The 27,400-nt window shown below is 26.0% G+C and overlaps 7 protein-coding genes across 8 annotated transcripts; 5 read left to right on the plus strand and 2 right to left on the minus strand.

Annotated features, from left to right (window-relative positions):
* Positions 1 to 390: 390 nt before the first annotated feature.
* Positions 391 to 2,623, minus strand: OCT59_017280 (uncharacterized protein; the record flags this gene model as incomplete). Its single annotated transcript, XM_066137387.1, has 3 exons — positions 602 to 2,623; positions 473 to 525; positions 391 to 397 (listed from the first exon to the last, which is right to left on the minus strand). Exons 1-3 carry the CDS (start codon positions 2,567 to 2,569, stop codon positions 391 to 393), a joined length of 2,028 nt encoding a protein of 675 aa, XP_066003977.1. The 5' UTR covers positions 2,570 to 2,623.
* A 1,406-nt stretch (positions 2,624 to 4,029) lies between these two features.
* On the plus strand, positions 4,030 to 4,577 carry OCT59_017281 (uncharacterized protein; the record flags this gene model as incomplete). The annotated part of the gene is made up of 2 exons (XM_066137389.1): positions 4,030 to 4,417; positions 4,486 to 4,577. The coding sequence occupies 2 exons, from the start codon at positions 4,030 to 4,032 to the stop codon at positions 4,575 to 4,577; spliced, it is 480 nt and encodes a 159-aa protein (XP_066003978.1).
* A 746-nt stretch (positions 4,578 to 5,323) lies between these two features.
* On the plus strand, positions 5,324 to 8,716 carry OCT59_017282 (uncharacterized protein; the record flags this gene model as incomplete). Of its 2 annotated transcripts, XM_066137390.1 has the most annotated exons (2): positions 5,324 to 7,014; positions 7,143 to 7,146. In XM_066137390.1, the coding sequence occupies 2 exons, from the start codon at positions 5,324 to 5,326 to the stop codon at positions 7,144 to 7,146; spliced, it is 1,695 nt and encodes a 564-aa protein (XP_066003979.1). The 2 variants fall into 2 exon arrangements, with proteins under 2 accessions (XP_066003979.1, XP_025175079.2); XM_025318865.2 differs by having other exon boundaries at positions 5,324 to 8,716.
* A 396-nt stretch (positions 8,717 to 9,112) lies between these two features.
* OCT59_017283 (uncharacterized protein) lies at positions 9,113 to 10,932 on the plus strand (the record flags this gene model as incomplete). Its single annotated transcript, XM_066137391.1, has 10 exons — positions 9,113 to 9,128; positions 9,220 to 9,472; positions 9,562 to 9,609; positions 9,682 to 9,769; positions 9,855 to 9,946; positions 10,022 to 10,182; positions 10,266 to 10,338; positions 10,408 to 10,473; positions 10,541 to 10,840; positions 10,914 to 10,932. The coding sequence occupies 10 exons, from the start codon at positions 9,113 to 9,115 to the stop codon at positions 10,930 to 10,932; spliced, it is 1,116 nt and encodes a 371-aa protein (XP_066003980.1).
* A 4,222-nt stretch (positions 10,933 to 15,154) lies between these two features.
* Positions 15,155 to 15,679, minus strand: OCT59_017284 (uncharacterized protein; the record flags this gene model as incomplete). The annotated part of the gene is made up of 2 exons (XM_025318862.2): positions 15,155 to 15,546; positions 15,628 to 15,679. The coding sequence occupies 2 exons, from the start codon at positions 15,677 to 15,679 to the stop codon at positions 15,155 to 15,157; spliced, it is 444 nt and encodes a 147-aa protein (XP_025175076.1).
* A 5,962-nt stretch (positions 15,680 to 21,641) lies between these two features.
* On the plus strand, positions 21,642 to 22,260 carry OCT59_017285 (uncharacterized protein; the record flags this gene model as incomplete). Its single annotated transcript, XM_025311095.2, has 1 exon — positions 21,642 to 22,260. The coding sequence occupies exon 1, from the start codon at positions 21,808 to 21,810 to the stop codon at positions 22,258 to 22,260; it is 453 nt and encodes a 150-aa protein (XP_025175075.1). The 5' UTR covers positions 21,642 to 21,807.
* A 1,650-nt stretch (positions 22,261 to 23,910) lies between these two features.
* On the plus strand, positions 23,911 to 25,558 carry OCT59_017286 (uncharacterized protein). The gene is made up of 2 exons (XM_025318861.2): positions 23,911 to 24,977; positions 25,175 to 25,558. Exons 1-2 carry the CDS (start codon positions 24,084 to 24,086, stop codon positions 25,382 to 25,384), a joined length of 1,104 nt encoding a protein of 367 aa, XP_025175073.1. The 5' UTR covers positions 23,911 to 24,083; the 3' UTR covers positions 25,385 to 25,558.
* The last annotated feature ends 1,842 nt before the right edge of the window (positions 25,559 to 27,400 follow it).

Raw genomic sequence — 27,400 nt, forward strand, 5'->3', positions numbered from 1 at the left:
CAAACGCCCAAGCCAAAGACCACTCCAACATCTTAAACTTTGACGATACTATATAAAATATTAAAAAGTTCTTTTTAATGAAAATTGAAAATTTCATCATGACAAATAATGTCATTATTTCCCGTTTATCACGTTTACACTTAAATGTAAATAAAAACTATGATGCAAAAATTGGCCGCTAATTTATCCTTAAAATAAGCTATTATAAATATAAATATTGTTCTCATAATAAATATCTAAACTTTTTTTACACTTTCTTACAAATAATTTTTTTTCAACTGGAAACGCTCCATAATTGTATTATATTTTCGTAAAAATACAGCATTCACCTTTGTTCGAATATAAATTTGAAAATTTCACTATACTACTTTGAAACATCAAGATCAAAATCTATTTTCTACATTAATAATTAAAGGTTAAAAAAAAACACACTTTTTTTTTTCGAATAACATACATGAATTTCATATCTTACCTATTGGTCCAGTTATTCCCATTTAACATTGAATTCCAGATTTGGAGCAGAATCTGGGGACATATCAAATTCTTTAATTACCATTTTCTTTTCTTTACTATATTTCTCGATTAATCCTCTATAAACAACCCTATCCAGATGATGATCTCCATGAAAATTAAGGCGAAATTGCTTCAACTCCACCTTGCAATTATCAAAAAATCCTATCAATGAACTATCTGATAATACCATATGAATAAATTCCAAAGTATTCAAGCTTTTAGGTAAGATCTTTGCCATTTCAACAGTAAATCCGAAATTTATCAAACGACAAGATCTCGTCAAAGACAACTTTCTCATATTTATACATTTCTTTAAGATTGAGAATAAAGGTGGGATATCTTGTTTTTCGATAATAAACGTGCTGAAACTAGAAAGATTCTTATTACAATTCTCTAATATACCTTTAAGCAATTTATGATTATTTTCACCTTCGTATTTGATGCTGAGCACGTTCAAATTCGATACCATATTATGGTTATTCATAATTTTAATAAAAGGATTAATACTATTTGACATTCTTAATCCATCCGAGTAATCAATGAAATCAAGTTTCAAAGTCTTCAAATTCGGGAAAGATGCATGATTAAAAATTCTTAGATGGCGTAATCTCATATTTACTTGAACCAAAGATAAGTTTTCCAACTGCTTGCATTTTAACAATGATTCAAATCCAAAATCATTCCCAATATTTGCATTTGTTAATTTGAGCTTCTTTAACGTATTCGCCTGAGATTCCAAACTGGAAATAACTCCAGATATATTACCTAATTTATCAATGATATAACCCAAACTATCTCCCTTGATTCTTACTTGTTCAAGTTGTTTTTGTGATTTAATAAATTTCATCAATGGTTCTTGAAGATCATTAAGATTAAAGTCGTTAATTCCAAGAACTCTCACGTTTTTAGAAAGTAATGCTAAAGACGAAAGAACGTGATTTTTATAAATGCATCCACTAATTTCAACACTTCTCAGCTTTTTAAATGTCATTTTTTTCTTTTCGTATGCAATAGCAAACAAGCTTATAAAAAACATATCAAGTCTCGTGATGAACTGTTCAACAGCTTTTTCGTCAAAACCATAATTGTAATGAAAAATGGAAGTTGGTGGTTCTCGCTCGGAAGGTTCTCCGAATAAATCATTTTCATCCAAATGAAGAATAATCTTTTCAATAATAGCACCTCTTTTTACTATAATTCTCATGATTGTAAAGACAAACCCAAAAACTTGTTCTATTTCTGGAACCTCTGGCAGGGGAATATTAATATCTAAATTAAATGATCCCATTTCAATATCATTCAAATCATTCTGAAGAACTTCTTTTCCTTTCCCCTTTTCTAAATTATTTTTTTCTGAGGAAGTAGCTCCATTAAACATATTTTTTATTTTACTTTCCTTATCTTTAACGTATTTCATAACAAGGAGGAAAATATTATGAAAATCAATATGTGTTATAAAAGAAGGATAATCAAAAGACGTATCTGATGGCAGAGAACATTCTATATCGTCATCATCATCATCATCCGTCTCATCCTCAAGATCATACTCATCACTATCCTCATAATATTCGTCGTAATCTTCTTCATCGTCCACATCATATTCGTCGTATTCATCATCGTATTCATCAGAATTCAGTTCATCATCGTCATCGCTGTCTTCGTTATCGTCATCACCGTGATCCTTATGTTCACTATGAATACTAATATCGCTATCAATTTCCTTAATATCATCCTTACTCTTCTCTTTTGCTTTTTCGTTATCTTCGACATTAACTTCAATTTCTTGCTCATCATGAGAATCTTTCATAATTTTGTCATAATTCTCACGTATAAATCTTTTCATAAATTCTTTATCCTTTACGATGAATTTCAAAAGAAGAGGAACAATCTTGGTATGATTTTTTAAATCAACATCACCACGAAACGGATTCTTCCAAAGATATTTTATACCGTTGCGACACCAGTTACGATTTACTAGTATAATAGAATGTAATGTTTTGATATCGTTAATATTAATAAAGATTTCTTGTAAAATTTCGTTTGGAAAAGGCGCCATTTTTTTTTTCTTTTCTTTTTTTTTAAAAAAAAAATCTAGGGAACGAAAAGGAACGGAGATTTTTCGACTGATTGTGATCTTTATATGTAAAAAAATTCACATGCTCGAGGCTTATTAACACATCTTGAGCATATTACTTTACTATAAATGTTAGGTAAACACGCCACCGATTATTCGATTTATTGCTTGTACTCATGTGAATTTTGTAATCCGAGTAATATTAAAATGATGGATTACTTCATGAAGGTATGATCTACTGGAATGGGAGTTTTAAATTTATTTTTTTCATAGGCTGATTTATTTAATACTTAAAAATATTTTATGATTGATTTTTATTTGAAAAACTATATAAGATCTAAAGTATAAAATAACTTTATTTTCAAACTTTCATACCAGCAATAAATAAATGAAGTTTGATCAGGGTTTTCTTCAATACTTCTTCCAACTCATCTTAGTTTTACTTTAGGCAAATTTCACATATACAAAGTTATTACAAATAACTGTTAAATACTAATCAAGAAAAAGAAATAAATAAATCAGATTAATTCTTCCTTTGGAAGTAATGTTATGGAATGTTATGGTTTGAATATCCTCAACCTTGATTGTAAAGTATCTATTTTGAAATTTGAAAAAACGTTAAAAATAAAAGATACCTTAAGCTTGATCCTGAGAGCATCATCACTTCATTTAAATAATTTTATGTTATAGGTAATAACCTTCAATATTTTTTCGCTTCCATTTGTTCGTCCTTCATTGAGACTAAAACTGTTAGTAGTTTCACCCTTTAAATTAATGACTACTTATATTGAATACTGAAAAATCTCGCTTCCATTTTGTTCGTCCCAATAGCTTACTCTTTCATATTATCCGCAATTCCAAATACTCAAATATTTGTGCGTCAAAATGTATAATTAAAGGTAAGAATTAAGGTTTGAAATTTATGCAGCTTTTTATATTCATTTGCACTTCTATAATGTTTGTCATACAAATGTTAGTCGGATACAAAAAACTAGAAATCACGTGATAATACTATTAAGTTTTTTATCAAGTTTTAATCTTTTAGACTGCAATAAATGTGGAATGATTCTGTAGAAAATACTAAAGAAGCCAATACCAAGAAAAGAAAAAAAAGGAACTAATGGTTATTAAATAAATTAATGAGATAGGTGCTATTTATGTCGTGCTTTTTTCCGGTTGATTCTTTTTCATTGTTCTTTTCAATGATACATTATTCCAAATATGAAAATAGCAAATTCCAAATAGAAATTAATTAATTTTATAATAAAACGGGTAGAGTCATATTTGTACATTTTTTGAATCATCTGACACTTAATTATTAAAACAGGCCATTTATATTCTAAATCTGGTAACGTACAAGTTATTAACGGAATAAATACTCCACTACCTCAATTTATATTTATATCACCTAATTCCATCATCTTTTTATTTAGTTAAACAAAATGTCAATCGAAGATATCAATTCCTTAAAAGTACCTTCATCTCTTTTAACGCACTCGAAAAATAGGTCCGTGTCATCTTTAAGTACTAAAGATTCACATGAAATAAATATCGAAGATGAAATTCCATTATTATTAACCTCGCCTAAACCAATTCATAATAATAAACCTAGTTCCGAAGAAATTTATTATAATAAATTTTCAAATGACTCTATAATTTATCATCTTCATATAAATCATACAAATTCTTCAACAAAAAAAGATAAAATAAAAAAGAAAAGGCTATGTAGAAAGATTAAAGAATTCTGGAATTGGTTGATTGATCCTAGGCATCCAAAGAGAAAATCTCCTCTTATCATATTAATTATTTTGGCCATAGTTTTATCAATATGTAAGTAAATACAGTAATTTTACGAAGTCTATTTAATTCAATATTAACGTTAAAAACTTTTTATAAAGTTGCAATTAAAGGATTTCGCGATTCAACAATATATATTCTTGCAACCATGGTTATCATTTTCCCAGCCTTACTTTATCTTTGCAAATCATAAAAAGTAATATGATTTTCCAAGAAATTTATTATTAATTAGTAATTACAAATTAGAAAGATCACTAATAGGAATTTAATTTTGAGATCTTCGTATAAGAAATTTTCTCGAATGTAACGTAACAATTGTAACACGTACCTCCTTTCTTTTACCTTAATCGTAATTGATTCTATTTTTTTTTCTTTATAAATGTATTCCTTTTGATTAAAGACTCACATGTCACAATTCACATAGATTAATGTTATATACTAACGTAAAATAGAAACAAAATTAAATAATAATCGATGGTGATACATTTTGTACTACCGACAGTAAGTCGTAATGCGCATCCAAAAAGTCGAAAATTCCCATTATTAAGAACCCCGCAAAGGGAGTATTTACTTATTCTTAAAGAATTTGAAAAGATTTTCTTTATGAAAATTGATGATTTATTTTAAGGAGGTTATTTATGATCTGTAAGCACATTGAACTTTCACGAGGCTGTTATAAGGATTTTCTTTTCATTTTATTTTAATGAAACAAATTATCTAATTTGTTAGGTACTGCGGTTTGTCATGATTTACAAATAAAATAAAATAGAAATTCATTTTATCAGGATATTGATTCTTTTTAATGAGAAAAAAAATTTTTCGTTCGACAACAATATGTCGAATTTTTTGTAATATTTAAGCCTCTTATATTTTAATTTAATTAATTTAAATTAATTTTAATTAATAATAATTGTCATTCTTTGAATCGATTTCAACGACATGAATTATCAAGAAAGTACTACCTCAATGGATGAGGACCCAGCTATTTCGGATTTTAAAGATGGAACTTTCACTCCTTCTTTAACAAGAGGTTCAGTAATAACGTACACTACTGATCTTGAAGATAGTAGTGTATTATCAACGGAAACTGAATTGGATCGTGATTATATGGACACAGTAAAAAGAAAGAGTGCTAAGAGTCTTTCAATACCAATCAATAATTCTCCTTTTTATCGTCGAAGAAGGTTTTGGGCTGTTTGTGGAGCTTTTTCAGTTATTCTTTCCGCTATATTTATTCCTCTTTTATTCCTGGTCATAATTCCAAATGTAGCTCAAAGCTCAGTTAATGATTCACAAATTAATTTTGATGCTATAAACATTACAAATCCAACAAATGATAGTTTCATCGTTAGTATGTCAGGAACAACTAGTGGAACTGGTCCATTTAGTGCCACAATAACGTTTAATGGACCCGTGGATATTTCATATAATGGTGCTATCATTGGGTCCGTCGAATTAGATCCTATTGAAGTTTCTGGTGGAAAAGGTACTTTAGCAGGAGAAAAAAGATTATTTGTCATTAGAGATAAAGCAGCTTTTAATGACTTTACATCAAAAGTATTGTCAGCAAAAGAATTTGAATGGACCTTACAAGGAAAAGCGAGCGTGAAAACATTTGGAATGAATCTAAATAATTTAAAAGTAAATAAAAAACTTACAATTCCTGGTAGCAATAATTTTAACACATCAGTGTTAGATTTAAAAATGACTGAAAATCAAGATAAAACAATTTCCTTAGAAATACTAACAAATGTATATAATCCTTCTCCTATTGGAATTGAAATTGGAGATATGACTGCGCAACTTAGTTATAATCAAACTTTAATAGCTACCACAATAGCCAAAAATGTCTTTATTGGTGCTAAAGCAAATAATATAACCTTGACAGGGGTAACAAAGGCACCAGCAACAGAACAAGATAGGTTAAATATGATAGCAGTTACAAATAGTTTTCTTACAAATACACCGCTTATCACTTCAGCTAATATATTATCTATAGTACCTAAAAATGGACCAGTAGATTGGTTAAATTCAGCTGTCAAGGGTTTTTCATTATCTGCCACAGTTGGGAATAATCCTAATCCTCTAAAACTTATAAGCAATCTTGACCTTGGTGAAGAAACCTTAAAATTTACAACTGATGAACCATATTCTCCTACAATCTCCTCGAAAAATGTAGTCGCCGATTATGCTTTACCTTTTAATATTAATTTCAAAATTTTAGAAGTAGGTCAAAAAATAACTATAGCACGTGATAACAAAGATATTATTACACTTGAAAGTCCTGAAGTACCAGTAATCAGTACCCCAAATCAATTATCCCTTAATATTTCAGAAACAAAATTGCAAGTTCTTGATGCTGGAAAATTCTCCGACCTTCTTGCAGATTTAGCAACGAATAAAGAATCCGAAGTTGTTGTCTATGGAAAAACAACTATTCTCACTAATACTGATATACTTGGTCAAGCTTTAATTCAAGGAATTCCCTTTAACTTAACTACAACATTTCAAGGTTTCGATCAATTTAATAGCGATGGAAATCCTCCTGTTGTTCAAGATCTTACCATTTTATCCGGAAGCTCCAATCAACTATTTATGGGTATCATCGTAGTTCTTACAAATCCTTCAAAGTATTCTACATCCGTCGGACAAGTATCATTTGATATGTTCTACAAAGACAAAAAAATTGGTACCACTGTTATCCCAGATTTATCTGTTGTTCCTGGACCTAACCCCGTTACTGTCATGGCTATTTTAGATGATCCAGGAAAAAATCCTGATACAGTAGAACTTTTCAAATTATTTCTTACCGGTCAGTCAGCTACCGTAAATATCAAAGGGAACGAACATTCAACTAATATAACTAGTTTAATACCAGCATTCAAATCCATCAATATTCCATCAAGTATGCCTCCTCTCAAAACACCATTCATCAAAAGTTCTAGAATTGTCTTTGATAATCAAACTGCGACTACTAATGTTTCGACAGGAATTGTTGAAATGACAAATCCTTTTGTAGCTCCAATTTCAATTTATGCTATGAACTCATCATTTAGTTTTAATGGAATTGAACTTGGATCACTTGAACAAAATAATTATAATAATCCAATCTTTATTCCTGGCAACACAGATCAAACTCTTCAATTTCCTGTTAAAATGGTATTGGATCCCGTCGTATCATTTACAGTATTAAGAACTTTAGCTTTACAAAATAATTTGGATGTCACTGTTCTTGATTCATTAATCGCTCTTAGTAATGTTTCCGTTCCTGGGGCTGATCCAAATGCAAATCCTACTCCAGAGGTTATCCAATCATTTGATATGGCAAAATTTGTTACAACAGCAATGGCTAAAATCCCTGTCACTGTTACTATGGATTCTCAAGTTGCCATCGGAAATTATTTTATGTCAATGTCATATAAACAAGATATTATCGCGACCACTGATCAAAGCATCTTAAATATGGTTCCTGCGCTTGCAGCACCACTTATAAATCATATGATAGGTCAATCAGAAATGTCTTTTGATTCGATATTTGTTCAAAATATCGATGTTAATTCTTTTGATACTGTAGCTAGTGGTCAGATTTTAAATGCAGGTTCACTTCCTGCTACAATTAGTTTTCCAGGTGGTGCATATCTTTATTCGGAAAATACTCTTCTTGGACAAGTACTCGTACCTCCTATAACAACTGGTGGTGATAATAGATTCAATAATGTTAGTAAATTCATCATAGCTGATATTCCAACATTTTCAAGTTTCTCTGCAAAATCTTATTCAGCTCAATCTGTCTCGATGGAACTTGCATCTGATAATGTCATGATTACATCATTCGGACTTCCGATAGGCCCAATTTCCATAAGAAAAGCATTTCAAATAGATGGATTCAATGGCTTGAAACAATTTACGTTAAATAAGTTAACCTTTCCTTTATCAGTTACGATCGATGTGAATAATCCCGCACGTGTTGGTGTCGAACTTGGCAAGGTCGTTTATGCCCTCAGTGTCAATAACGAACAAATTGCTACGGTTACTAGCAACAGTGTCACTATCAATCCTAAGGCCGTATCTAGTGTTACATTTCAAGGAGATCTTAATCTAGATCCAAAACTTGTCCAAAGTTTTTTTGCCCCAGATCCTCCAGCAGTTGTTGCTCAAGGAATTTCAGTTACGCCACCTAAAGCAACTGGTGAAGTAGTTTGGTTAGAGGAAACTCTTAAAAGTTTCACGCTAACCGTTCCTTTCAGTGCGAAATCATTATTAAATGGAAAAGGTGCGCCCCCTGTCGATCCCTCCGCACCTGCTGCTCCTCCAGCTCCCCCAGCAGCATAGATAAAAAAAGTTATATATATAAATATACATTCGAGATGAGATTTAAGAGGTCTAAGAGGTCGAAAGTCGATAATGTCTTTTTTTGCAATGAATTAATTCAGTGTTTTTTTTTAAGTCGTTGGGAAATATTACAAAAATTTCGTTAGCTAGAATTTATAATTAATTTATTTAGTTTAATTTTTAATTTTATTAATTTAATTTTTTTCTTTAATAATAAAAGTAACAAATTTACCAAGTCTGTGTAAATTCTTTAATGGTTTCTTCTTTTCATTTTAAAAAAAATTCGTGGTTATCAAATCTGCGTGCCAATTATCAATTATGATAATCTTGATCAAAAATGAAAGTTTTTTGTTCCTACTGTATTTCTCACGATTTGCTTTTCTTCGTAGCTAACATATGCCTAACATTTATGGTATTGTTACTTCTTTAGCGCTTAATGTATATTATATATTTTTAAAAAAACTAACTATCACGTTTAAAAACTATCGCGTTTTATTTAAAAGACACGCCTTCGCTTTGTTCATTTGATACAGAATACAGTGCAGATTCTGTAGAATTTTGTCCATTAGAACAGCTTTTTCAGTATTTGGCATGCGGCACCTATCAATTATCAGATTCAAACCAAGAAATAACACCACAAATTAACGAGAATAAAGAAAAAGATGAATTTAATAAAGTTGATACGCCAAAAAAAAGACTTGGAAGATTATTATTATACAAAGTAAACAAGAATGAAGATGGTCATAAAGTAAAATTGTAATTTTCATTTTTATATAATATTTTTTCTATTATTTTTATAAAAAAAAAAAAAAATAATGAGACTCTTTTTATGAATTTACTTGCAGACAAGAATTACAAAGAATTGATACGCCCGCAATACTTGATATGAAATGGTAAAACACTCTTATAATGAATTTTAAAAGTAATTCAGCTCATACTTTCTTTAAAATCCTTTCTTTAAATAGGTCACACAAGCTTATTGATGACAAAAGAGTTTTGGCCGTGGCAGATTCAACAGGAATGATCTCTTTATATAATCTCTTTCAAAATAATGTATTAAACGTTTTTTTAAAATTATTTTTTCATAATTCAACTTTCGATTATTTTGTTTTAATTTTGAAATTTCTTGAAATTTAAGAACTCATTTGATTTAATTACAAAATATGCAACAAATAATGAGGATAATTTATGTCTTTCGCTAGATTGGTCAAATCGAATTGGGGACCTAAAGTGAATATAAAAAAATTTAATTTATCTAAAGAGTATTATAATTATTTACTTAAAAAGGAATTTTATTTTTAATAGCCAAAAAACGTCTATTGTCGTGTCTCAAAGTGATGGAAATATTGTTGTATTATCTGTAGATAATCAATTTGGAATTCGCGAGACAAATAAATGGAATGCTCATGATTTCGAAGCTTGGATAGCTGCTTTTAATTATTGGGATACAAATTTAGTTTATACTGGTTGGTTTTCTTTATCTGAATTACTTTCATAATTATAAATTTTTTATTAACAAACACTTAAATTTTATTTTAAATATAATTAGGAGGGGATGATTGTTTCTTTAAAGGATGGGATTTAAGAATAAGTCAATCAACTCCTTTATTTTCCAGTAAAAAGTATGAGAATCTTTAAAATAAAGCAAATGAAATTATATATTTTTAATTAAAATTCTCTTCAAAAAATAGACATCAAGCTGGAGTATGCAGCATACAATCCAATCATCATTCAGAACATCATTTAATAACTGGAAGGTAAGAATTTTTTTTAAAAAATGACTTATTTTATATACATTCAAGGATTAACATTCTAATATGATAGCTATGATGAAAACATATTATTATGGGATACGAGATCAATGAAACGACCAATATCTGATTATAATGTTGGAGGAGGTGTATGGAGATTAAAATGGCATCCAACAAGAAAAAATTATATCCTAGCAGCATGCATGCATAATGGATTTCATGTAATTAAAGTTGAAGAAGATATGACTATGAAGACGATTAATAGTTTTATGAAACATGAATCCCTCGCTTATGGAGTCGATTGGAATTATTCCGATCAACGGAATTCATTAATTGCCAGTTGTTCTTTTTATGATCATATTATACATCTTTGGTAATATTCTTATTAATATAGTGAACATGTTTAATAAGAAATTTTGATTGACTTTTATTTATTATACCTATAGGGAACCTACTCTGGATTAATCAAAAAAGGTATAATATAATTATTGTATGAAAATGTAATTTCTTCTAAATCGATACCACTTTCTGATTAATAACCATACTTTTTCAGATATAATAAATTGTTCCTTGTTTTCATCTCGAGTACTTTCTATAATTTCGAAAGTGAAAATATATATATATATATATATATATATTAAATGAGAAATGAAAGGTAGAGGGCAAATCTCGTTGATGGTATAGAGTATAAAATATAAATATTTAATTTATGGAATTAACAAATAATTAGAATTGGTTTTTTTTTGTGAAAGTACTGAATATGTCACCTGTTATACCCAGGAAAGTTTCGTTGATCGCGACCTTGATATTTTGGTATACATATATCTTTTTTAAATCATTTCAATGTCGTACAAGTCATAAGATCACAATCATCACTTAACCAAAAATCCCATTCTCTAAAAATCTTTGAAGTCCATAGTTGACCGTGGGAAATATAAACAAAAGGGACGAATAATTTATTGTGTTTGTTTTGTTAATGCTTAAAAGTTGTACAATATAATATCTTCAAGTTCCTTTAAGGAAACTATATTGATTTGATCCGAAAAAAAAAAATTCGGGAATAAAAGGAGGGAATATCGAAATTTCATATGTCGCTCGCATATTGTAAATAATGGATGTTATAGTTTCCGAAAAAGGCATGTTAAAATTATCAAGCCACATTAAAGCATGCGCAATAGTTCGCCAAGAAATCTAGAAACTTGATTACCAAATTCATCTTTGTTAATACGTAATCATAGTTCCCGGACCTATTTGATTTTCGTTGTATTACGAGGTATCTAAACAAATACAAATCTTTGATTCCATAATAGGATACATTAATACTGCGACAAAAAATAATTTAAAAATGGAAAATGCCCGAGATGACACATGTTCAACTCATAAGTCGAATTTATGGAACCTATTTGGCGTTTTTAAGAATTAATGTTAACATCTTTGGATTAAAAAAACGGAACGTGAGAAATTTAAATGAAAAATTAATGAATTTAATGAATTTAATGTAATTGTTCTTTCTGTGACATGTTACAATAAAAAAAAATTTCGTGTGAAAGATATAAAATAGAATCATATTCGTGTGGGAAGAAATTTTTTGTGGATAATTTCGCCACCAATTAAGATTTTGAAATATCGAAATCATGACAAATAATTTGAGTAAGGTTTAAAAACATATGATATGTAAAAAAGACATTGATGGTTAAACAAAATTATGGAAAAAAATTTCTCTAAATTCTCGTTTATTATAATGATTTTAATGGTTAATGTCATTTTTTTTTTTTAATTTAAAATAAATAAAACGCGTTTAACCGATTTTAAGCTAATAGTGATAATTTTCTTTTTTAGTTATTAATAAAAAATCGGGAAATTTTTGTCGACAATTACTATTTCGGATATAATACTTTTTCGTACATAATACTTTTTCGTACATAATACTTTTTCGTACATAATACTTTTTCGTACATAATACTTTTTCGTATATAATACTTTTTCGTATATATATAATACTTTTTCGTAATACTTTTTCGTATATATTACTTTTTCGTTTATATATATATATATATAATTTTACGTTATTTTATCCGTTTTTCTTTGCCCGAAGGACTCTTTTTTTTATTTTTTTCCTTGAAATAAGTTTTAATTTTTATATATTAATATATATTGCAAATTTCATTATGATAATGATTAAATTACCGCGATATATAAAATATCGATAATATTTCGGTTTTTTTATCATTCATTAATTTTCGTTTTTTTTTTTTTAAGAAAAAGTTCTTATGCTATACAAAGGATCGCATTTATGAATAAATTGGATTATGACTATATTTAAAATAAATATTATATGTTCTTTTCTTTACCTTTCTATTGGACAAGAACTTTTTTTCGGTTAAACTTTGCACCAAATATCATCAAAAGTTTTTATTCAATCTTAAAGGCAAGTATCTTTCAATAAAAATGATATGAACAAATGCTAAGGATAATTGACCGTTTCTCTCTGAATATGGTAAGAGAATCTACTCTAACATTTATTGTTCAACCAACTTTGAAGTTTAAAAAGAAAAAAGAATTATTAAATACTAAATAATTTAAAAAGAGAAATTTTATATGATTTACTCTTTCTCGTATAAATACAATACTCTCTCGCTTTTGTTTTCTTATCGCTATCGTGCTTTCAATTTTTTTTTTCCAGAAAAAGAAATGAGTGTTTAGTAATTGTTAACTAAGTATATTCAATTAAATAAATAAACAGTAAACATTAAAAACGAGTTGAGGGATGTGCAGTAAATTTTATTCCATTTTTATTACCATTTTTATTAAATTATTAAATTTTTAACTAGTAGATAACAGGTTTAAACAGCAAAATAATAATTCTGATAATCAAAGTCTCCCGTAAGGGGCATCATAAAATTGATCAGATATTTTCAGATATTTGAAACGTTTGAACTTAAGGATCACATCAATAATTTTATTATGTTTAATTAAAGTTTTTTACCAAAATTCTTTGAAAAATATTTGTAAGTTTTTTATTGAATCAATAATAAAAAAGAAGATACTAAAAGATATTGATCACAAGAATTAACAATTTATTTTAAAATTATTCCAAAGATAAATTTTTTTTTTTTTTTTTTGATAGAAAAAAAAAAAATGTGAAAAATGTGAAAATGTGACAAACAAGAAAAATAAAGTTATCAATATATATTATATAATCTTCCCCTGCATGCTTTGCAAGCTTTATCAGATATAGTATTTCATAACCGCTGCAAATTATTAAGTAGTACACTATTGGATAATCTGTATTATATAACAATAGTTTTTTTAAAAATAGTTTTAAATGTCCTAACCATAAAAGTTATTTAACGAATAAAATTCTTAATCGTATCGAAGATAATCTAAAGTGATTTTTAAAGTTTTAACTATACTATTTATAGATTTTTTCGAGAGATTTACATATTTATCATATTTATCGGAGGATCTATTTAATAAAATCCTGATAAACCTTCTCCAGCTATCATCTGACTTAAAATCAAGAATAAAATATTGTAGGATTTTTCCGAGAAACATCCTGTCTTGTAAAAAAGTATAAATGCGATTAATAAATATATTATTCACCATATACACTTCTGCGGTAGGTCTTTTCGAAATATTCGAATCATGGAGCCTGTTTGTACATTTCCACATTATAAAACTATAAATATCACAAAGATCTTCTCGAAGGAACGTCATCCCAATCATGAGGCTGTTCGTACATTTCCACATTATAAAACTATAAATAGATTCTTGTATATTTTTAGTACGTAAAACTACAAATACCACACTTACTACCATATATTGTGTAATATAATTTTTTTTTCCCATGTTAAAATTTTTCGAAGACATCAATTATTTTAATTATTTTCTTATTAAACAGGCCAAGAAATCAATTGGCCGGGAACGATCGTATAACATCATCTAACATATGTTAGTTTTAATCATAATATGAAAATATCTCTGTTAGGCCTTTTAATCCTCCCATACCGACTATCCTTTAGCCCTTGAAAGAATGAAGGTTAAAAAGTAGCATGAGTTAATTCAACGCTCAAGCCAAAGATATATACATACATATACATTCCTACAGAGAAGCTCAGTATTCTGCAGAAATATTTTGACATAATTTTTTACGTCCCGCCTATTTCGTTTTTAAAATTTGTTAATTTTATCATAATATCATCCATTCTAATTACCTGATTTTAAAAAAATCAAGACTGGTTTATAAATATTCGAAAAATTTCAAATATGGTTGATACAGTATCGACTTTATTAGGGAATATTCAAATGGACGCTTTATCTGCTGAATTCGTGAACGTTTTTGTTAATGCTTTTACTACCCATATATCAATTTTTTTTTCGTAGATAATATAATAATACATGCGTTTCAAAAGAATTTTTGTTCAATCATAAAAAATCAACAATCGAAAAAGTATGTCACAGAAAAAGTATGTCACAGGGCAAATTATAATTTTTTTTTTTATTAGTTTCAATTTTCAATAACGATAAATAAAATAAAATAAAAAAATATATATATATATATATATAATATACATAATATAATATACAAAAAAAGTTTTTTTAATAGATAACTATAAATAATATAATTTTTTTTTTAAAAAAAAAACCGAGCTGTGCTAAAAACCGAACTACCAAAAAATATATTTGTTTATTGATTGGCGTTATATTGAGCTTGTCCTTTGACACGATCTCCTTTTCCTTCAGCTTCCCATTGTGGATCACCCGCAGCGTAACCAACATTTTCTTTCACAGTTCCTTTTACGTTATCGTGAGCTCCTTTAGTAGCATCTTTAGTCTTAGCAGCATCAATTTCTCGATTTCCAGTTTGACGTTCTTGAGCACCGGAATGTTCAAGTGAAGTATTCTTCAAAGCTGATCCTATCGTTTCTTTTACTGCGCCTTTAGTGGCGTGAAGTTGACCAGTCGTTTTGGATGGTCCTTTATTTGTATCATTTGTTCCAATATCAGATTCTCTATTTCCTTCTGCTTTACGGGCTTGACCTTTAGCTTTTAAGTTTTCTGAACCAACAACATTTCCGGCTATTTTAAAAAATAAATATCAAAATTTTAAGAATTGCACGTTCAAAAAAGATTATAAGATTTGTTAAAATTTGTAATTACCAGTTTCTTGAGTAGCGCCTGTGGTATATTCAGTATTTGGAAGGTTAGACATTTTGAATGAATTTAATAATTTATTCTTTTGATTTTGTTACTTTTGTTATTGTAAAATGATTTGATTTTTGAAAAAAGTCCTGGGAATGTTGCATCTTTTATAAAGAAAATGAAGGTATAGGACGTTAAAGAATAATCATGTCATTCACGCGTCATTAAAATCATTAGAATCATTAAAAAATAATGATTAAATCACTAATTATATCACTTGTTCACATTTGACGACATGTGACGACATCATTGTCATAATTTCATCATGTTAATTTTCTTTAGTTAAAGATTTCGGAAAAAATTTATCCGATGTGGCGCAGGAAATTAGGTGTAAAATACGTGTAATCGTGGAGTGGTAAGTGTAAGTGCTTGAATTAGTTGAATATGATGAATTCATCATGATAAAAGTAAATGGGAATGGTAAGTCCTAGAGTTTTTATTTAATAATTCGGAATATCCGTGATATAGATCAAAAAAATCGGAGGCACAAATTTTAATTGGTGAAAAATAATCACGTGAGGAACAGATAAATACCCGTGACTGACTTAGTGATCCACTGATCCACCCAGTGACTTTCGCTACAATTAATTCAAATCCAGGTTCAAAACAAAATCAAAATTCAGGAAAGTTTGGTAATCTTTATCAAAAAAAAAACATGTTTGGGTATCCAGAAATGGATAAAATTTGACCAGAAAAACAAACTTTGAAAATATGTATCAATGTTTCACGTCTCGTGCACACTTGACTACTAGGGCATTCTTTTTGTAACATATTTTTTTTTTTTTTTTCTTTGTTATCCAAGAATTTTTTTTTTTTTCATTCATTCTTTTTCATACCATACCTTAAAAAATAAAGACGAAAATAGGATTATTATCTGAAGAATGGGAATAAAAAAAGGGAACTTTTTTTTTTTTTACTTTTTTAAGCTTATAAAAATAAAATTCCTTCCCGAATAAAATATCCGGAATGTTCTTAAATTCTTTGAAATCATGTGAATTATAATAAGCACCCAGTATTTTAAAAATCAAAAGAATATGGTACATATGGTGCATATAAAATTTAAGGAATAATTATTTTTAGTTAGAATGATTACTACGATGGGAAAATTCTTTATTATATTAAAAGAGAAAAAGGGTGAATTTAAAAATTTTTGGGGAGGGGAGGGAATTTGTAATCAGACATTAGATGCATATAGTTTAATCCCCTTAAAAAAAAATAGTATAATTATGGTAATAAAAGTACCCAAGTGTAACATGAATTTTTTTTAGGGGATTAATCTAGTTAAAATAGGATATTTAAGCTTAATTTATCGATGGTCACAATTTACCTGTCATAGTAAAATAAAATAAAGAAAAAAGTTTATGCACGTCGGCCTTTACGCATCTACGCATTTTGTGCATAAATCGTATATATCAGTATATCAGTCGCGAGGAAAAGCTTTTTTTTGATTCTTTGATGATGAAATCTTAATAGATTTTTTTATCAAAAGATTATAAATATTGTCATTTGTTGATTTTAAGATCGGTAATTCGGTATTATCTCTTATATCATATTATCATTACACGTATAATTTTATCAAACACAAAATCAATCACGTTACGTAATATAAAATTTTTTTTACCTGTTTACTTTGTTATTATCTGTATTATCTGTAGATTTTTTTTTTTTTTAAAGTTCTCCGAGATTAATAATAGACAGACATCAATCATATCATTAAAGAATCATTGAATAACCAACTAGATACAAGGATCTAGAAAAGTTAAACCCGAAATGTTGTCATAATATAATATAGATGGAATTTGATATTGTGGTATACCACAAGTAAATTTCGTATGGTTGCATACCCTAGCATATGATAATAACAAAACACATCCCCTATTTTCTAAAAAAGAAGGAAGAAAAAAGAAAGAAGAAAGAAAAAAAAAAAATTCTTTTTAATCGAGAAATTTTTTTTGGATTTTCATGTGGCTAAAAATATTTGAATTACGATATTAGGTAATCCGGCGCTCGCAGCGCCTAAGGAAATGGATTGTATGAATAAGGTAATATTATTTTGAATATATAAAATATTGAAAAAAAGTATTCGTCTTTTTTTTTTTGTTTCTCTTCGTTACATTTTCAAATATTTTTCGTTCGTTAAATTCATTCGTTCATTGGTTCGTCCGTTCGAATTTATGACTATTATGTCATAAATTTTTTTTTTATTCGTTTTAAATATACTCGATTTTTCTTTTTTTATATATATTTTAACGTTTGATGCCTCTCGTTCTCACTTTGATTTTCTCTCAAACTTGAAAAATCATAATTTTTTTATGCTGGTTATTTTTTATAATACGTTTCATCTCCAATCAAAAACGTTCGATATCTTAAATAAATGGTATCTAAATATTTACATTATTATATTTCAAATGTTTTTTTTTATAATTTAAAATATTTAAAATATTTAAAATATAAAATTTTTTAATAAAACCTTTATATTAATAAAAATATTATTATTATTATTATTTATATCTTTTTATTAGATGTTTATATAAACATTAATGTTTTACCAGTTTTAAATAAATATAGCAATTCAAGCATAATCATAGTCGGCAAAAAAAAAAACCCTTAAGAATTTTAAAAATGTACGAAAAAATATAATTGTTGTGATTTTTTTTTTATACAAATAATGATCTTGAATTTTCTACTTACTCTTTTTTTCTTTTTCTTTTTCTTTTTAGATTTAAGTATAAAAATAAGCAGTAATTAAGATTTATATCGCCCGCAACGATGTCGCAAGATTTAATTCTTTTAATTACTTTTTTTTTTTTAATTAATTATGAAATTTATATATACAAAGATTTTTTTATATAGTTCTTTTTAATGGTGGAGAACAACGAAAAAAAAAATTTAAAAACTAAAAATATTTAAAAATTAATCAATTAAAATCAATCAAATCAAAATAAATTTACGTATAATTAATATATATTCATATAATATATTTATATATTTATATTTATATTTATATCGTATATAAATATATTTATATAATATTTTCGATTAAAAAAAATATCAAAATATATTTTTTTCTTCTGTAAAGAACGCGTTATTTTTTTTTTTTACTTTTTTCAAAAAAAAAATAAATAAATAAAAATAAATTAAAAATAATTAAAAAAAAAAAAGTGTTGTTGTACTTGTTATGTACATGATACACTTAGTTGATTGGATAATGAATAATTCTTTTAGTGTAACATGAATTTCTTGGAAAATAATATTTTTTGATATTCGGTAACAAATAACAATTTTAAACAATGTATTTAAAAATAATATTTTGTGCTTTATTAAAATTCTTTTAGGTGAACAAATATAATTAAATGCACGTTGAAAATTTAAGATTTTAATATTCGAAATCTGATATAGAAAAAACTCTTTTATTCTATCTCTTTTTTAAAATAAATATAAACAAAAAAAAAAATTTATTATTATTATTTTTTTATGTATATTTTGTAAAACACATGCCACACATACCCGTTATCGTGTGGGAAAATTAAGAAAAAAAAAAAAAAATAACAAATAAAACAAAACCCCTTTGTATTAAGTACATCATAAACATAAATGTATTTGCCGTATTGGCATGCCGTAGCAGTTATTACTTAACAGGTTAACGAAAAAGTCGAATAACTTAATCGGTTAATCAATCAAATCTGATATCAAATCTTTAGATATTATTCTCCTCTTTTTTTTTAAACAAAAAAAAAAATTTATATTACAAATTTTTATGTCGATCATTCATTTATTAATACTCCGCATGTTCAACTTCGGTACGATGAATTTTAGGTAAATTGTAAAACAATAAATAATAATCCTTATTGGTTGACCAAAAAATTTGAAATTCTGAATGACTAAACATAACACAATAATATAACTCAAAGAAAATCCCTCGTTTTTTTTATATTTTCGGTTATTCGGTTATTTGGTTAAGAAGATTTTAATAAATTTCCGTATAAAAAAAAAAAAAGCCACATTACCAAATCAATGTATTACAATTATAACCTTCAATTTCTTTTGCCACATAAAAATATTTTCGCATAAAAATATTTCCGGTCACAAAAAAAAATAAAATAAAAAAATAAAAATAAAATAAAAAATCCTAAATTTTTTTTTTGATCAATTGATTTATATATAATTTTTTAAAGCAACTAAAACATTTATCAGTAAGATTTACTTTTTATAAAATTTTTTTATATGCAGAGTAATGAAAAATATTTTGATCACGAAAATAAACGTGTCTAATATTATTGTTTATAATTCACATCACCAATAATGTTATACAATTAAAATTATCTCATGAATTCCGGTAAGATGGTAAAATGAAAATCCTTTTTGAAAAATTTAATTAAAAAAATGATAGAGATTTTCTACACGCATGTTACAAAAAAAAAATAAACATGAATGAAGTACCAATTGGTAAAATATTGATAAATTTAAGATCAATAACATTTGCTTGCGAGTAAAATGAAAAAATCATTATATACATTATATACGGTAACTTATATACATATTTACATATATAATATACATAATAATAATATACATCTGTACTTATTATTATTAATATTATAATCACGATCCCAAGAAAAATTGTTCCAAAAATAGATGAACCTGATATTTATTACTAATCCATTTTTCTATTATCCAATTCTTTTTTAGTATTTCATTAATGCAGGTTTCTTTCTAGCAAATAAATAAACTACTGTTATAAATAGAATTTTTAACGATCTTTAGGAACTTGTTTTTTGTTTTTGTTAAACATTGCATGTTTTTTTTATTGTAACAAATTACATTAAATTACATATATACAAAGTCCATTTAGGATAAATCTAAAGTTAGAGAACAACATTTCAAATATGGTATCATTTCAAATCATCTTATTCAATCCAAAAAACTATGTTGAACAAAAAGTAAAGGGGACAAAAAGAAAAAAAATATTAGTTCGGAATTCCCCGAATCGACATTTTATATTTGTTTATTTTTTTTTTTTAGTCCACATCTGAGGACACATAATTTTTAAATACATTGTCAATTTGTTAATATAACAACACATGAATGAAACAAATATTCGGAATATTCTTCATGCATGCAATTAAAAACTGTATAGTGGTGAAATGGTGGCGAAATATGAATGCCTACTGTGAACTACTGTGAACTACTGTGAATATTTATGTGATTATTTTATATCGATCGAAACTGCATTTACTGCATTGATATAATTTTCAACTACCACAAAAAAAAACCCCTCACTCCTCCGCGTTATATGGTTTCATTTAATTCCCTTTATTAGGAATAAAATTTTCTATTATATGATTATTAACGATTAATCATTAATTTACCCACTTTTAATCACTCGAAAGTAGTAATCGTAATCGAGAGTGTTACATTCCCATCTTCCAAATTCTTGAAAAAAACTTGTATATCTTGTTTTTTAAAATGATTATGTGCGCCGTAAAGAAGGTTAGGAAATCCCGTTTTTAAAATTTGGTGTTATTGTGTTGTACAGTATATTTAGTATATTTCGAATATGCCTAAAGTTGTACAGTTTGGAATGAATCAAAAAAAAAATTTTTTTTTTATGTGTATGTGTATATACAGTATATATATAATACATATATATATATATATATTATTATTGTTTTTTTTTTTATCAAATAAATAACGAACTTTCATTCCTTTATTATAAAGAAAGAATTTTTTATTTCTCTTTTTTATTAATTATTTTCATTCGTTATCTTTTATTTTTAATTTTTTTATCTTTTTTTCTTTCTTCCTTTTATTCTCTTCTTACCCTTTTTTTATCTTGGCAAATCATCTCAGGAACTACTAACTTTTGTTAGTAATTGGTAATATTTACGCCTGTCCTGTGCATCCAAACTATATCTAAACATGAATAATTGCTGATAAATTCTTTTAAAATTTAAATTTTATTTTCTTTTCTTTTTCTTTCTCTCTCATTTTTCTCACAATCGTAAAATTATTATTATTTTCTTTGACTTTTCATTTAAAAAGTAAAAAAAGCATTCATTTCTATAAAATTTTTTTTTTTTTAAAAAAAAAAAGAGAATTTAATTTTTTTTAAAAAATTAAATTAAAATTACAAACAAAATGAAAATATCGCATCATATTTCTTCTTTAAAACGAAGAAATCAAATTGACCGAGGCGTAGATCAAATAAATGATGAAGATTTTGTAAATATCAATCATTTCATTGAAACCACTTCTTCTTCAGGAAATGGTTTACCACATTCAAATAATTATCAAGCTTTAAATAATTATCAAGCTTTTGGATCTGATGATGATATTAATAATCATCCTTTAGAAACAAATTCAGCTTGGAGAATACTTGCAATTTTAGGATTGGTTTGGACAATTGTAATATTGTTGGTAGTTTTTATATTTATAATTAAAAAGACTGTTCTTTCACCACCTGATGCAGATCAGCTTCCAGAAACGAATCCTGAAAATGAGTGGATGATTGCTTCATTTGAAAATTCAGATAATGAAAATATTGAAGTACCTTTATCGACGAATGTCTCTCGTGAAACGATTGATAATTAAAAAATACGTACTAAAATTAAGTATCTATTTATTAAGTACATTTTTTTTTTTAAGATCTTTAACTCAATTAAGCAGAAATACGTTATAATTATTTATAGTTATTTGATCGGTCAATTTAAAATTATAAAAAAAGTTGGGAGTAGTATTATTATAGATTTTATGAATTTACTTTCTTTTTTTTTTAAAAAAAAATATATAACAACATTTATAAGAACAATTTAAAAATCGGTAATTTCTCTAATTTCTCTTAAACTTTTAGCCTTTTCCAGTTTTCTTTTTTTTTTTCAACTCATTCTCATTTTTAAAAGTAAGGTCACGCTTTATAGAAAAAGGTAAAAAAAAATAGTGAAAGGATAAAATAAGATGATGAGACACGACTTTTCATATAGTGTATTTTTCTAAGAAACTTTTTTTGAGAAAATCAAAAAAATGGTGTAGGTGATTAGTGTTAATAATTTATACTAGCCATAACACGTATGGTAGTTGGTTTAATATTAATTATAATAATGGCAACATAGTAGTTGGTTTAATATTAATTATAATAATGGCACGACATTATTTAACATAGTAGTATAACAAACAAGCTTATCAATATCATGTCACGTGGAAATATGTTAATGATTTTTATGATGATTTTCTAAAGTTTAAATAAAATTGATGTCGATAATTTTATGTCGATAAAAATATATATATATATACTATTAAGGTATTTGTACCAAATTTTAAAGTTTTAACTATGAATAAAAATATTAATTATACTTATAACTCCCCAAACCACAAGGTTTAATATAATATTATATTGGTTAGCTAATTAACTAATTAACTAATTTTAACTAATTTTAACTAATTTTAACTAATTTTAACTAATTTTAACTAATTTTAACTAATTTTAACTAATTTTAACTAATTTTAACTAGTTTTAACTAATTTTAACTAATTTTAACTAATTTATATATTCACTTTCCACCTCTGGTTTTAAATCTTTATGTTTTTAAGATTTAAATTATGTCTGAGCGTATACATTGTACTATTTTTTTTTTTTTTATGGCTCTTTTTATTAAATATATCAGGTAATTGGCTTTTTTGATTATTATTTTTTTTTTTTACGCCAAAAATCAATAAGGAAAATTTGACATCGACTGTCTAACCTATCTTAGTTACTTATTGTACATATCCTTTTTCTTTTGATTTGAATGAATGAATGCAATTATAATAATCTGAATGCAATATATTGCTGATCTTCTTGAATTTCAGTGGAAATCCCAACGGCCCATCTAATTAAGCGTGTTCGATAAAAAAAAAAAAGATCATACGATATTTTATTTATCAAAAGAGTGGAGTACTTTTTCTATTTTTGCGTAAAAACTCCTGATTTTAATGGAAAAGACTTTCCTGGGAACATTGAAAGTTACTTCTTTGGTTACTACTTTAACTTTTTTTAACGACAACTAATCTAACGGAGAAATTTGATTCGATAAAAAAAGGTGGCATGATTGACGGGCATAACATTTTTTTTTTTTTAAAGGCGTTATACAAGAAAAGATCAATTTTTCTACTCGTTAATTCACTTATTTTGGACATGTGCATGTGGAACATGGAAAATGGCGTGTTGTCATTTTCATAAAAAAAAAAAAAAAAGTATACGAAATCATTCTTTTTTGTTTATTCTTTTCTGATTCCTTTTTTACCTTCTTTTTTTGAATTCATAGTTCCTCTTTCAAACTAGCATCACCTTATCACCTTTTATTCTTCTTTTTTTTAAAAAAAAAGAAAATTCCTTAGGAAAAAAAAATTAATAATTAAATAAAAAACTTGCATAAGGAATGATTCCTCCTTCCGCAAGACCTTTTCCAGAGGTTGAAGATGAAATACAATATGACTATCGTCATCCTCTTTATATTGGTGATTGGAGAAAATCCATCGCTTATATTGATGAAGATTTTGCCATTGATGATTTAGATGAACCACATATGAAACGTAGAATTACAATTTTAAACCATCATCCTGAAATTGAACAATTATATGGTTACGATATTAAAACTATACCTATTACAATTATTGTTGTTTTGATGCAAATAATAGCTGCTTATATATTTGGACGTATTTTATTAGATTGGGATTGGGTAATGATCATTTATTCTTATGTTATTGGAGGAGCGATGACTCAAATTTATTTTGCTATAATTCATGAAGCTGCTCATTGTCTCACTGCTCCAACAAGATGTCAAAATCGAATGGTTGGGCTCTTGGCGAATATAGCAATTCCTTTACCTTTAGCAATGTCTTTTCGTCGTTATCATTTAGAACATCATGTGTTTCAAGGTGTGAGCGGAATTGATCCAGATTTACCTTTAAAATGGGAAATGAATCTTATTCGTGGTAATACTATGTTAAAATTGTTATGGCTTAATCTCTATCCAGCAATCTACCTTTATCGTAACATAATTAAATTAAAAGGTCCTCAATATTGGGAATATGTAAATTGGATTTTTACCGCTATCATAAATGTTCTTATATATTATTTTTGTGGCGGAAGAGGTATACTTTATTTATTTTTATCGCTCTGGTTCGGTTATAGCATTCATCCTGCTGCTGCTCATTTCATTCAAGAACATTATACTTTTGATGATGGGCAAGAAACTTATTCTTATTATGGGCTTTTAAATAAAATTTTCATGAATGTTGGATATCACAATGAACATCATGATTTTACAAGGGTAAATTTTTAAAATGTATACGCGGTTTTCAAAATTCTGTATTTTTAATATAACCGATGGGTTCATTTATATATTATTCCGATTAATATTTTTGCATTCTTTGAATGGTGATCATTTTTTTCCATACAGAATTTTGAAAACTTGCTATTAATGTTTATTGTATTTTTTTTTATTCATAAATAATCTTAATTATCTAGATTCCGTGGTCTAAATTACCGGAAGTGCGCCAAATTGCATCGGAATATTATGATCATTTAGCTTATCATACCTCATGGTTGATGGTGCATTGGAATTTCGTTACACAGAAGCAATTTGGTCCACAAAGCCGGGTTAGAAGAAGTATACAAGATCACAGGAAAGGTCGTAAAATGTTGGGTGTCTTGAAAAAATCTTTAAATGAAGAATGAAGTGAAACAATATTATTCACTATGAAATCACTTTCGCTTCATTATTATCATATAATAATATTATAAGAAATAATTTTTTAGGTCAATTTATATAATCAACCGTTTAAGATGAAAAAAAAATTAATATGCGTAATAAATTCTTCATATAATGAAACACATAAGGTGTGTCATACACAGAATAAGTCATTTTATCATATTTACAATAATTTTAACAATAATTTTTAGTAATAAGCAATAATTTATATATATTAAATATATTTACATCTTTTTTTTAAGTTTATAGCTTTAACGTGCAGATATGCAAGTCCAATCATTATATTAGTTTATATAGTTGTTTTTTGATATGAATGGTACTTGTAATATTAATTTAAGAACAATAAAAAGCAACAAAATTTTTGAATTATCAAAATTCTGCTATTGCATAACACAATAACAAGTATTCTTTTTGATGAAAAAATCACCATATACCATATATATCCGAAAATAAGCGTCGTTTTTATCTAATCAATTAGATTTTTTTTTTTAAAAAAAAAAAAAAAAAGAGAATTACCGCAGGTGATTTTCACAGCATAATTCCGGCAAAATTTAGGCGGCTTTATATGTAGTTGAATTTTGTATAGCATTGTTGCATTAAGCACTTTACTTGAAAAATCCTTTTTTTTTTTTTTAAGTAGTATATTTTAAGCTTAAAAGTGAATTTATTCAATCAGAAATCAATCCTAAAAAGTAATTAAAAGTAAACCTTTAAGGTTTTAACTATATTAAATATAAAATTTAAAAGAATCATATATATTTTTAAATAACTTAAAATTTATAGAATTAACATATTTTATAAAGAAATACCAATTTTATAAAGTATAAAAATTTGGTTCAATTTTGGAATCTTAATAAATAAAAAATTTAATATCAATGTAATACTGTACATATAATGATATAATGATTTGCCAATTCCAAACTGTTAAAAATTGAAATTCACCTTATAAAAAATTTTGTATGTTATTTTCTGTAAAAACTTTGTAAAAATAATTAAATCTTTTACAGATTTATTTATAGATCTATAAATCATCTATTTACAGAAAATGTAAATAATTAAAAAATTTTGTAATATATAAGGTTATTAATTCCAGAAATATGAATGAACCTTTTACAGAAAAAAAAATGGAATATAAAATACAGATTAATTTTTTTTTATAGGATTATTGAATTATTAATTTTCTTAAATTTTTAATATTTAAAAAAAATTTTTTTGATAATAATATTTGTAAGATTTTATTATCAGTTTATATATGCTAATATTTATTTTTTTAAAATTAAATGATATTATTTGACCAATAATATTAATTATTTTAAATTTAAACATTTATACTAATTAAACTTAAAAGTAAATTAACAAATATATAATAATTTTTTTTTGAAAAAAATATATTAATAAATAAAATAAAGATAAATCTAATTGTAACAACTTGTTACATGTCTTATTTGTAACAACTTCAATTTTATTCAATTAAAATTTAAGATCAAATGTAATGTAAACAAAAATAAAAGATTAATTATGTAACTAAAACAAGAATTTTTTTAAAAAATTTCAAGAAACTGCTTATAACTTAAAATTTTATCTATGAAACTGTCTTAAGTACATTAAGTAAAAGTTTTCCAAATTAAATTTTACATATAAAAATTTTATTTGTAAAGTATATACTAAATTTATTATTAAAAAAAATAAAAAATATATAACAAGTTGTTACAAATACATTTATTCATAAAATAAAATGTAAATAATATATACTATATTTAATATAATATTTATTCTATAAATAAGTTTATTATTTTACTATTTTTTTTTTCATTTAATTAATTTTTTTATATTACATTATACAACTATTTTCATATAAAATTAATATTTTTTAGTTTTTTATAATTATTTTAAAAATTTGAATATATTTTTTTTTTATTTTGTAAAATTTATTAATCATTTTAAAAGTATTGATTTATACTAGTATATAGTTAAAGCTCATT

This window comes from Rhizophagus irregularis, chromosome 26 (assembly GCF_026210795.1).
Source record: "Rhizophagus irregularis chromosome 26, complete sequence".
NCBI classification, from domain to species: Eukaryota; Fungi; Glomeromycota; class Glomeromycetes; order Glomerales; family Glomeraceae; genus Rhizophagus; species Rhizophagus irregularis.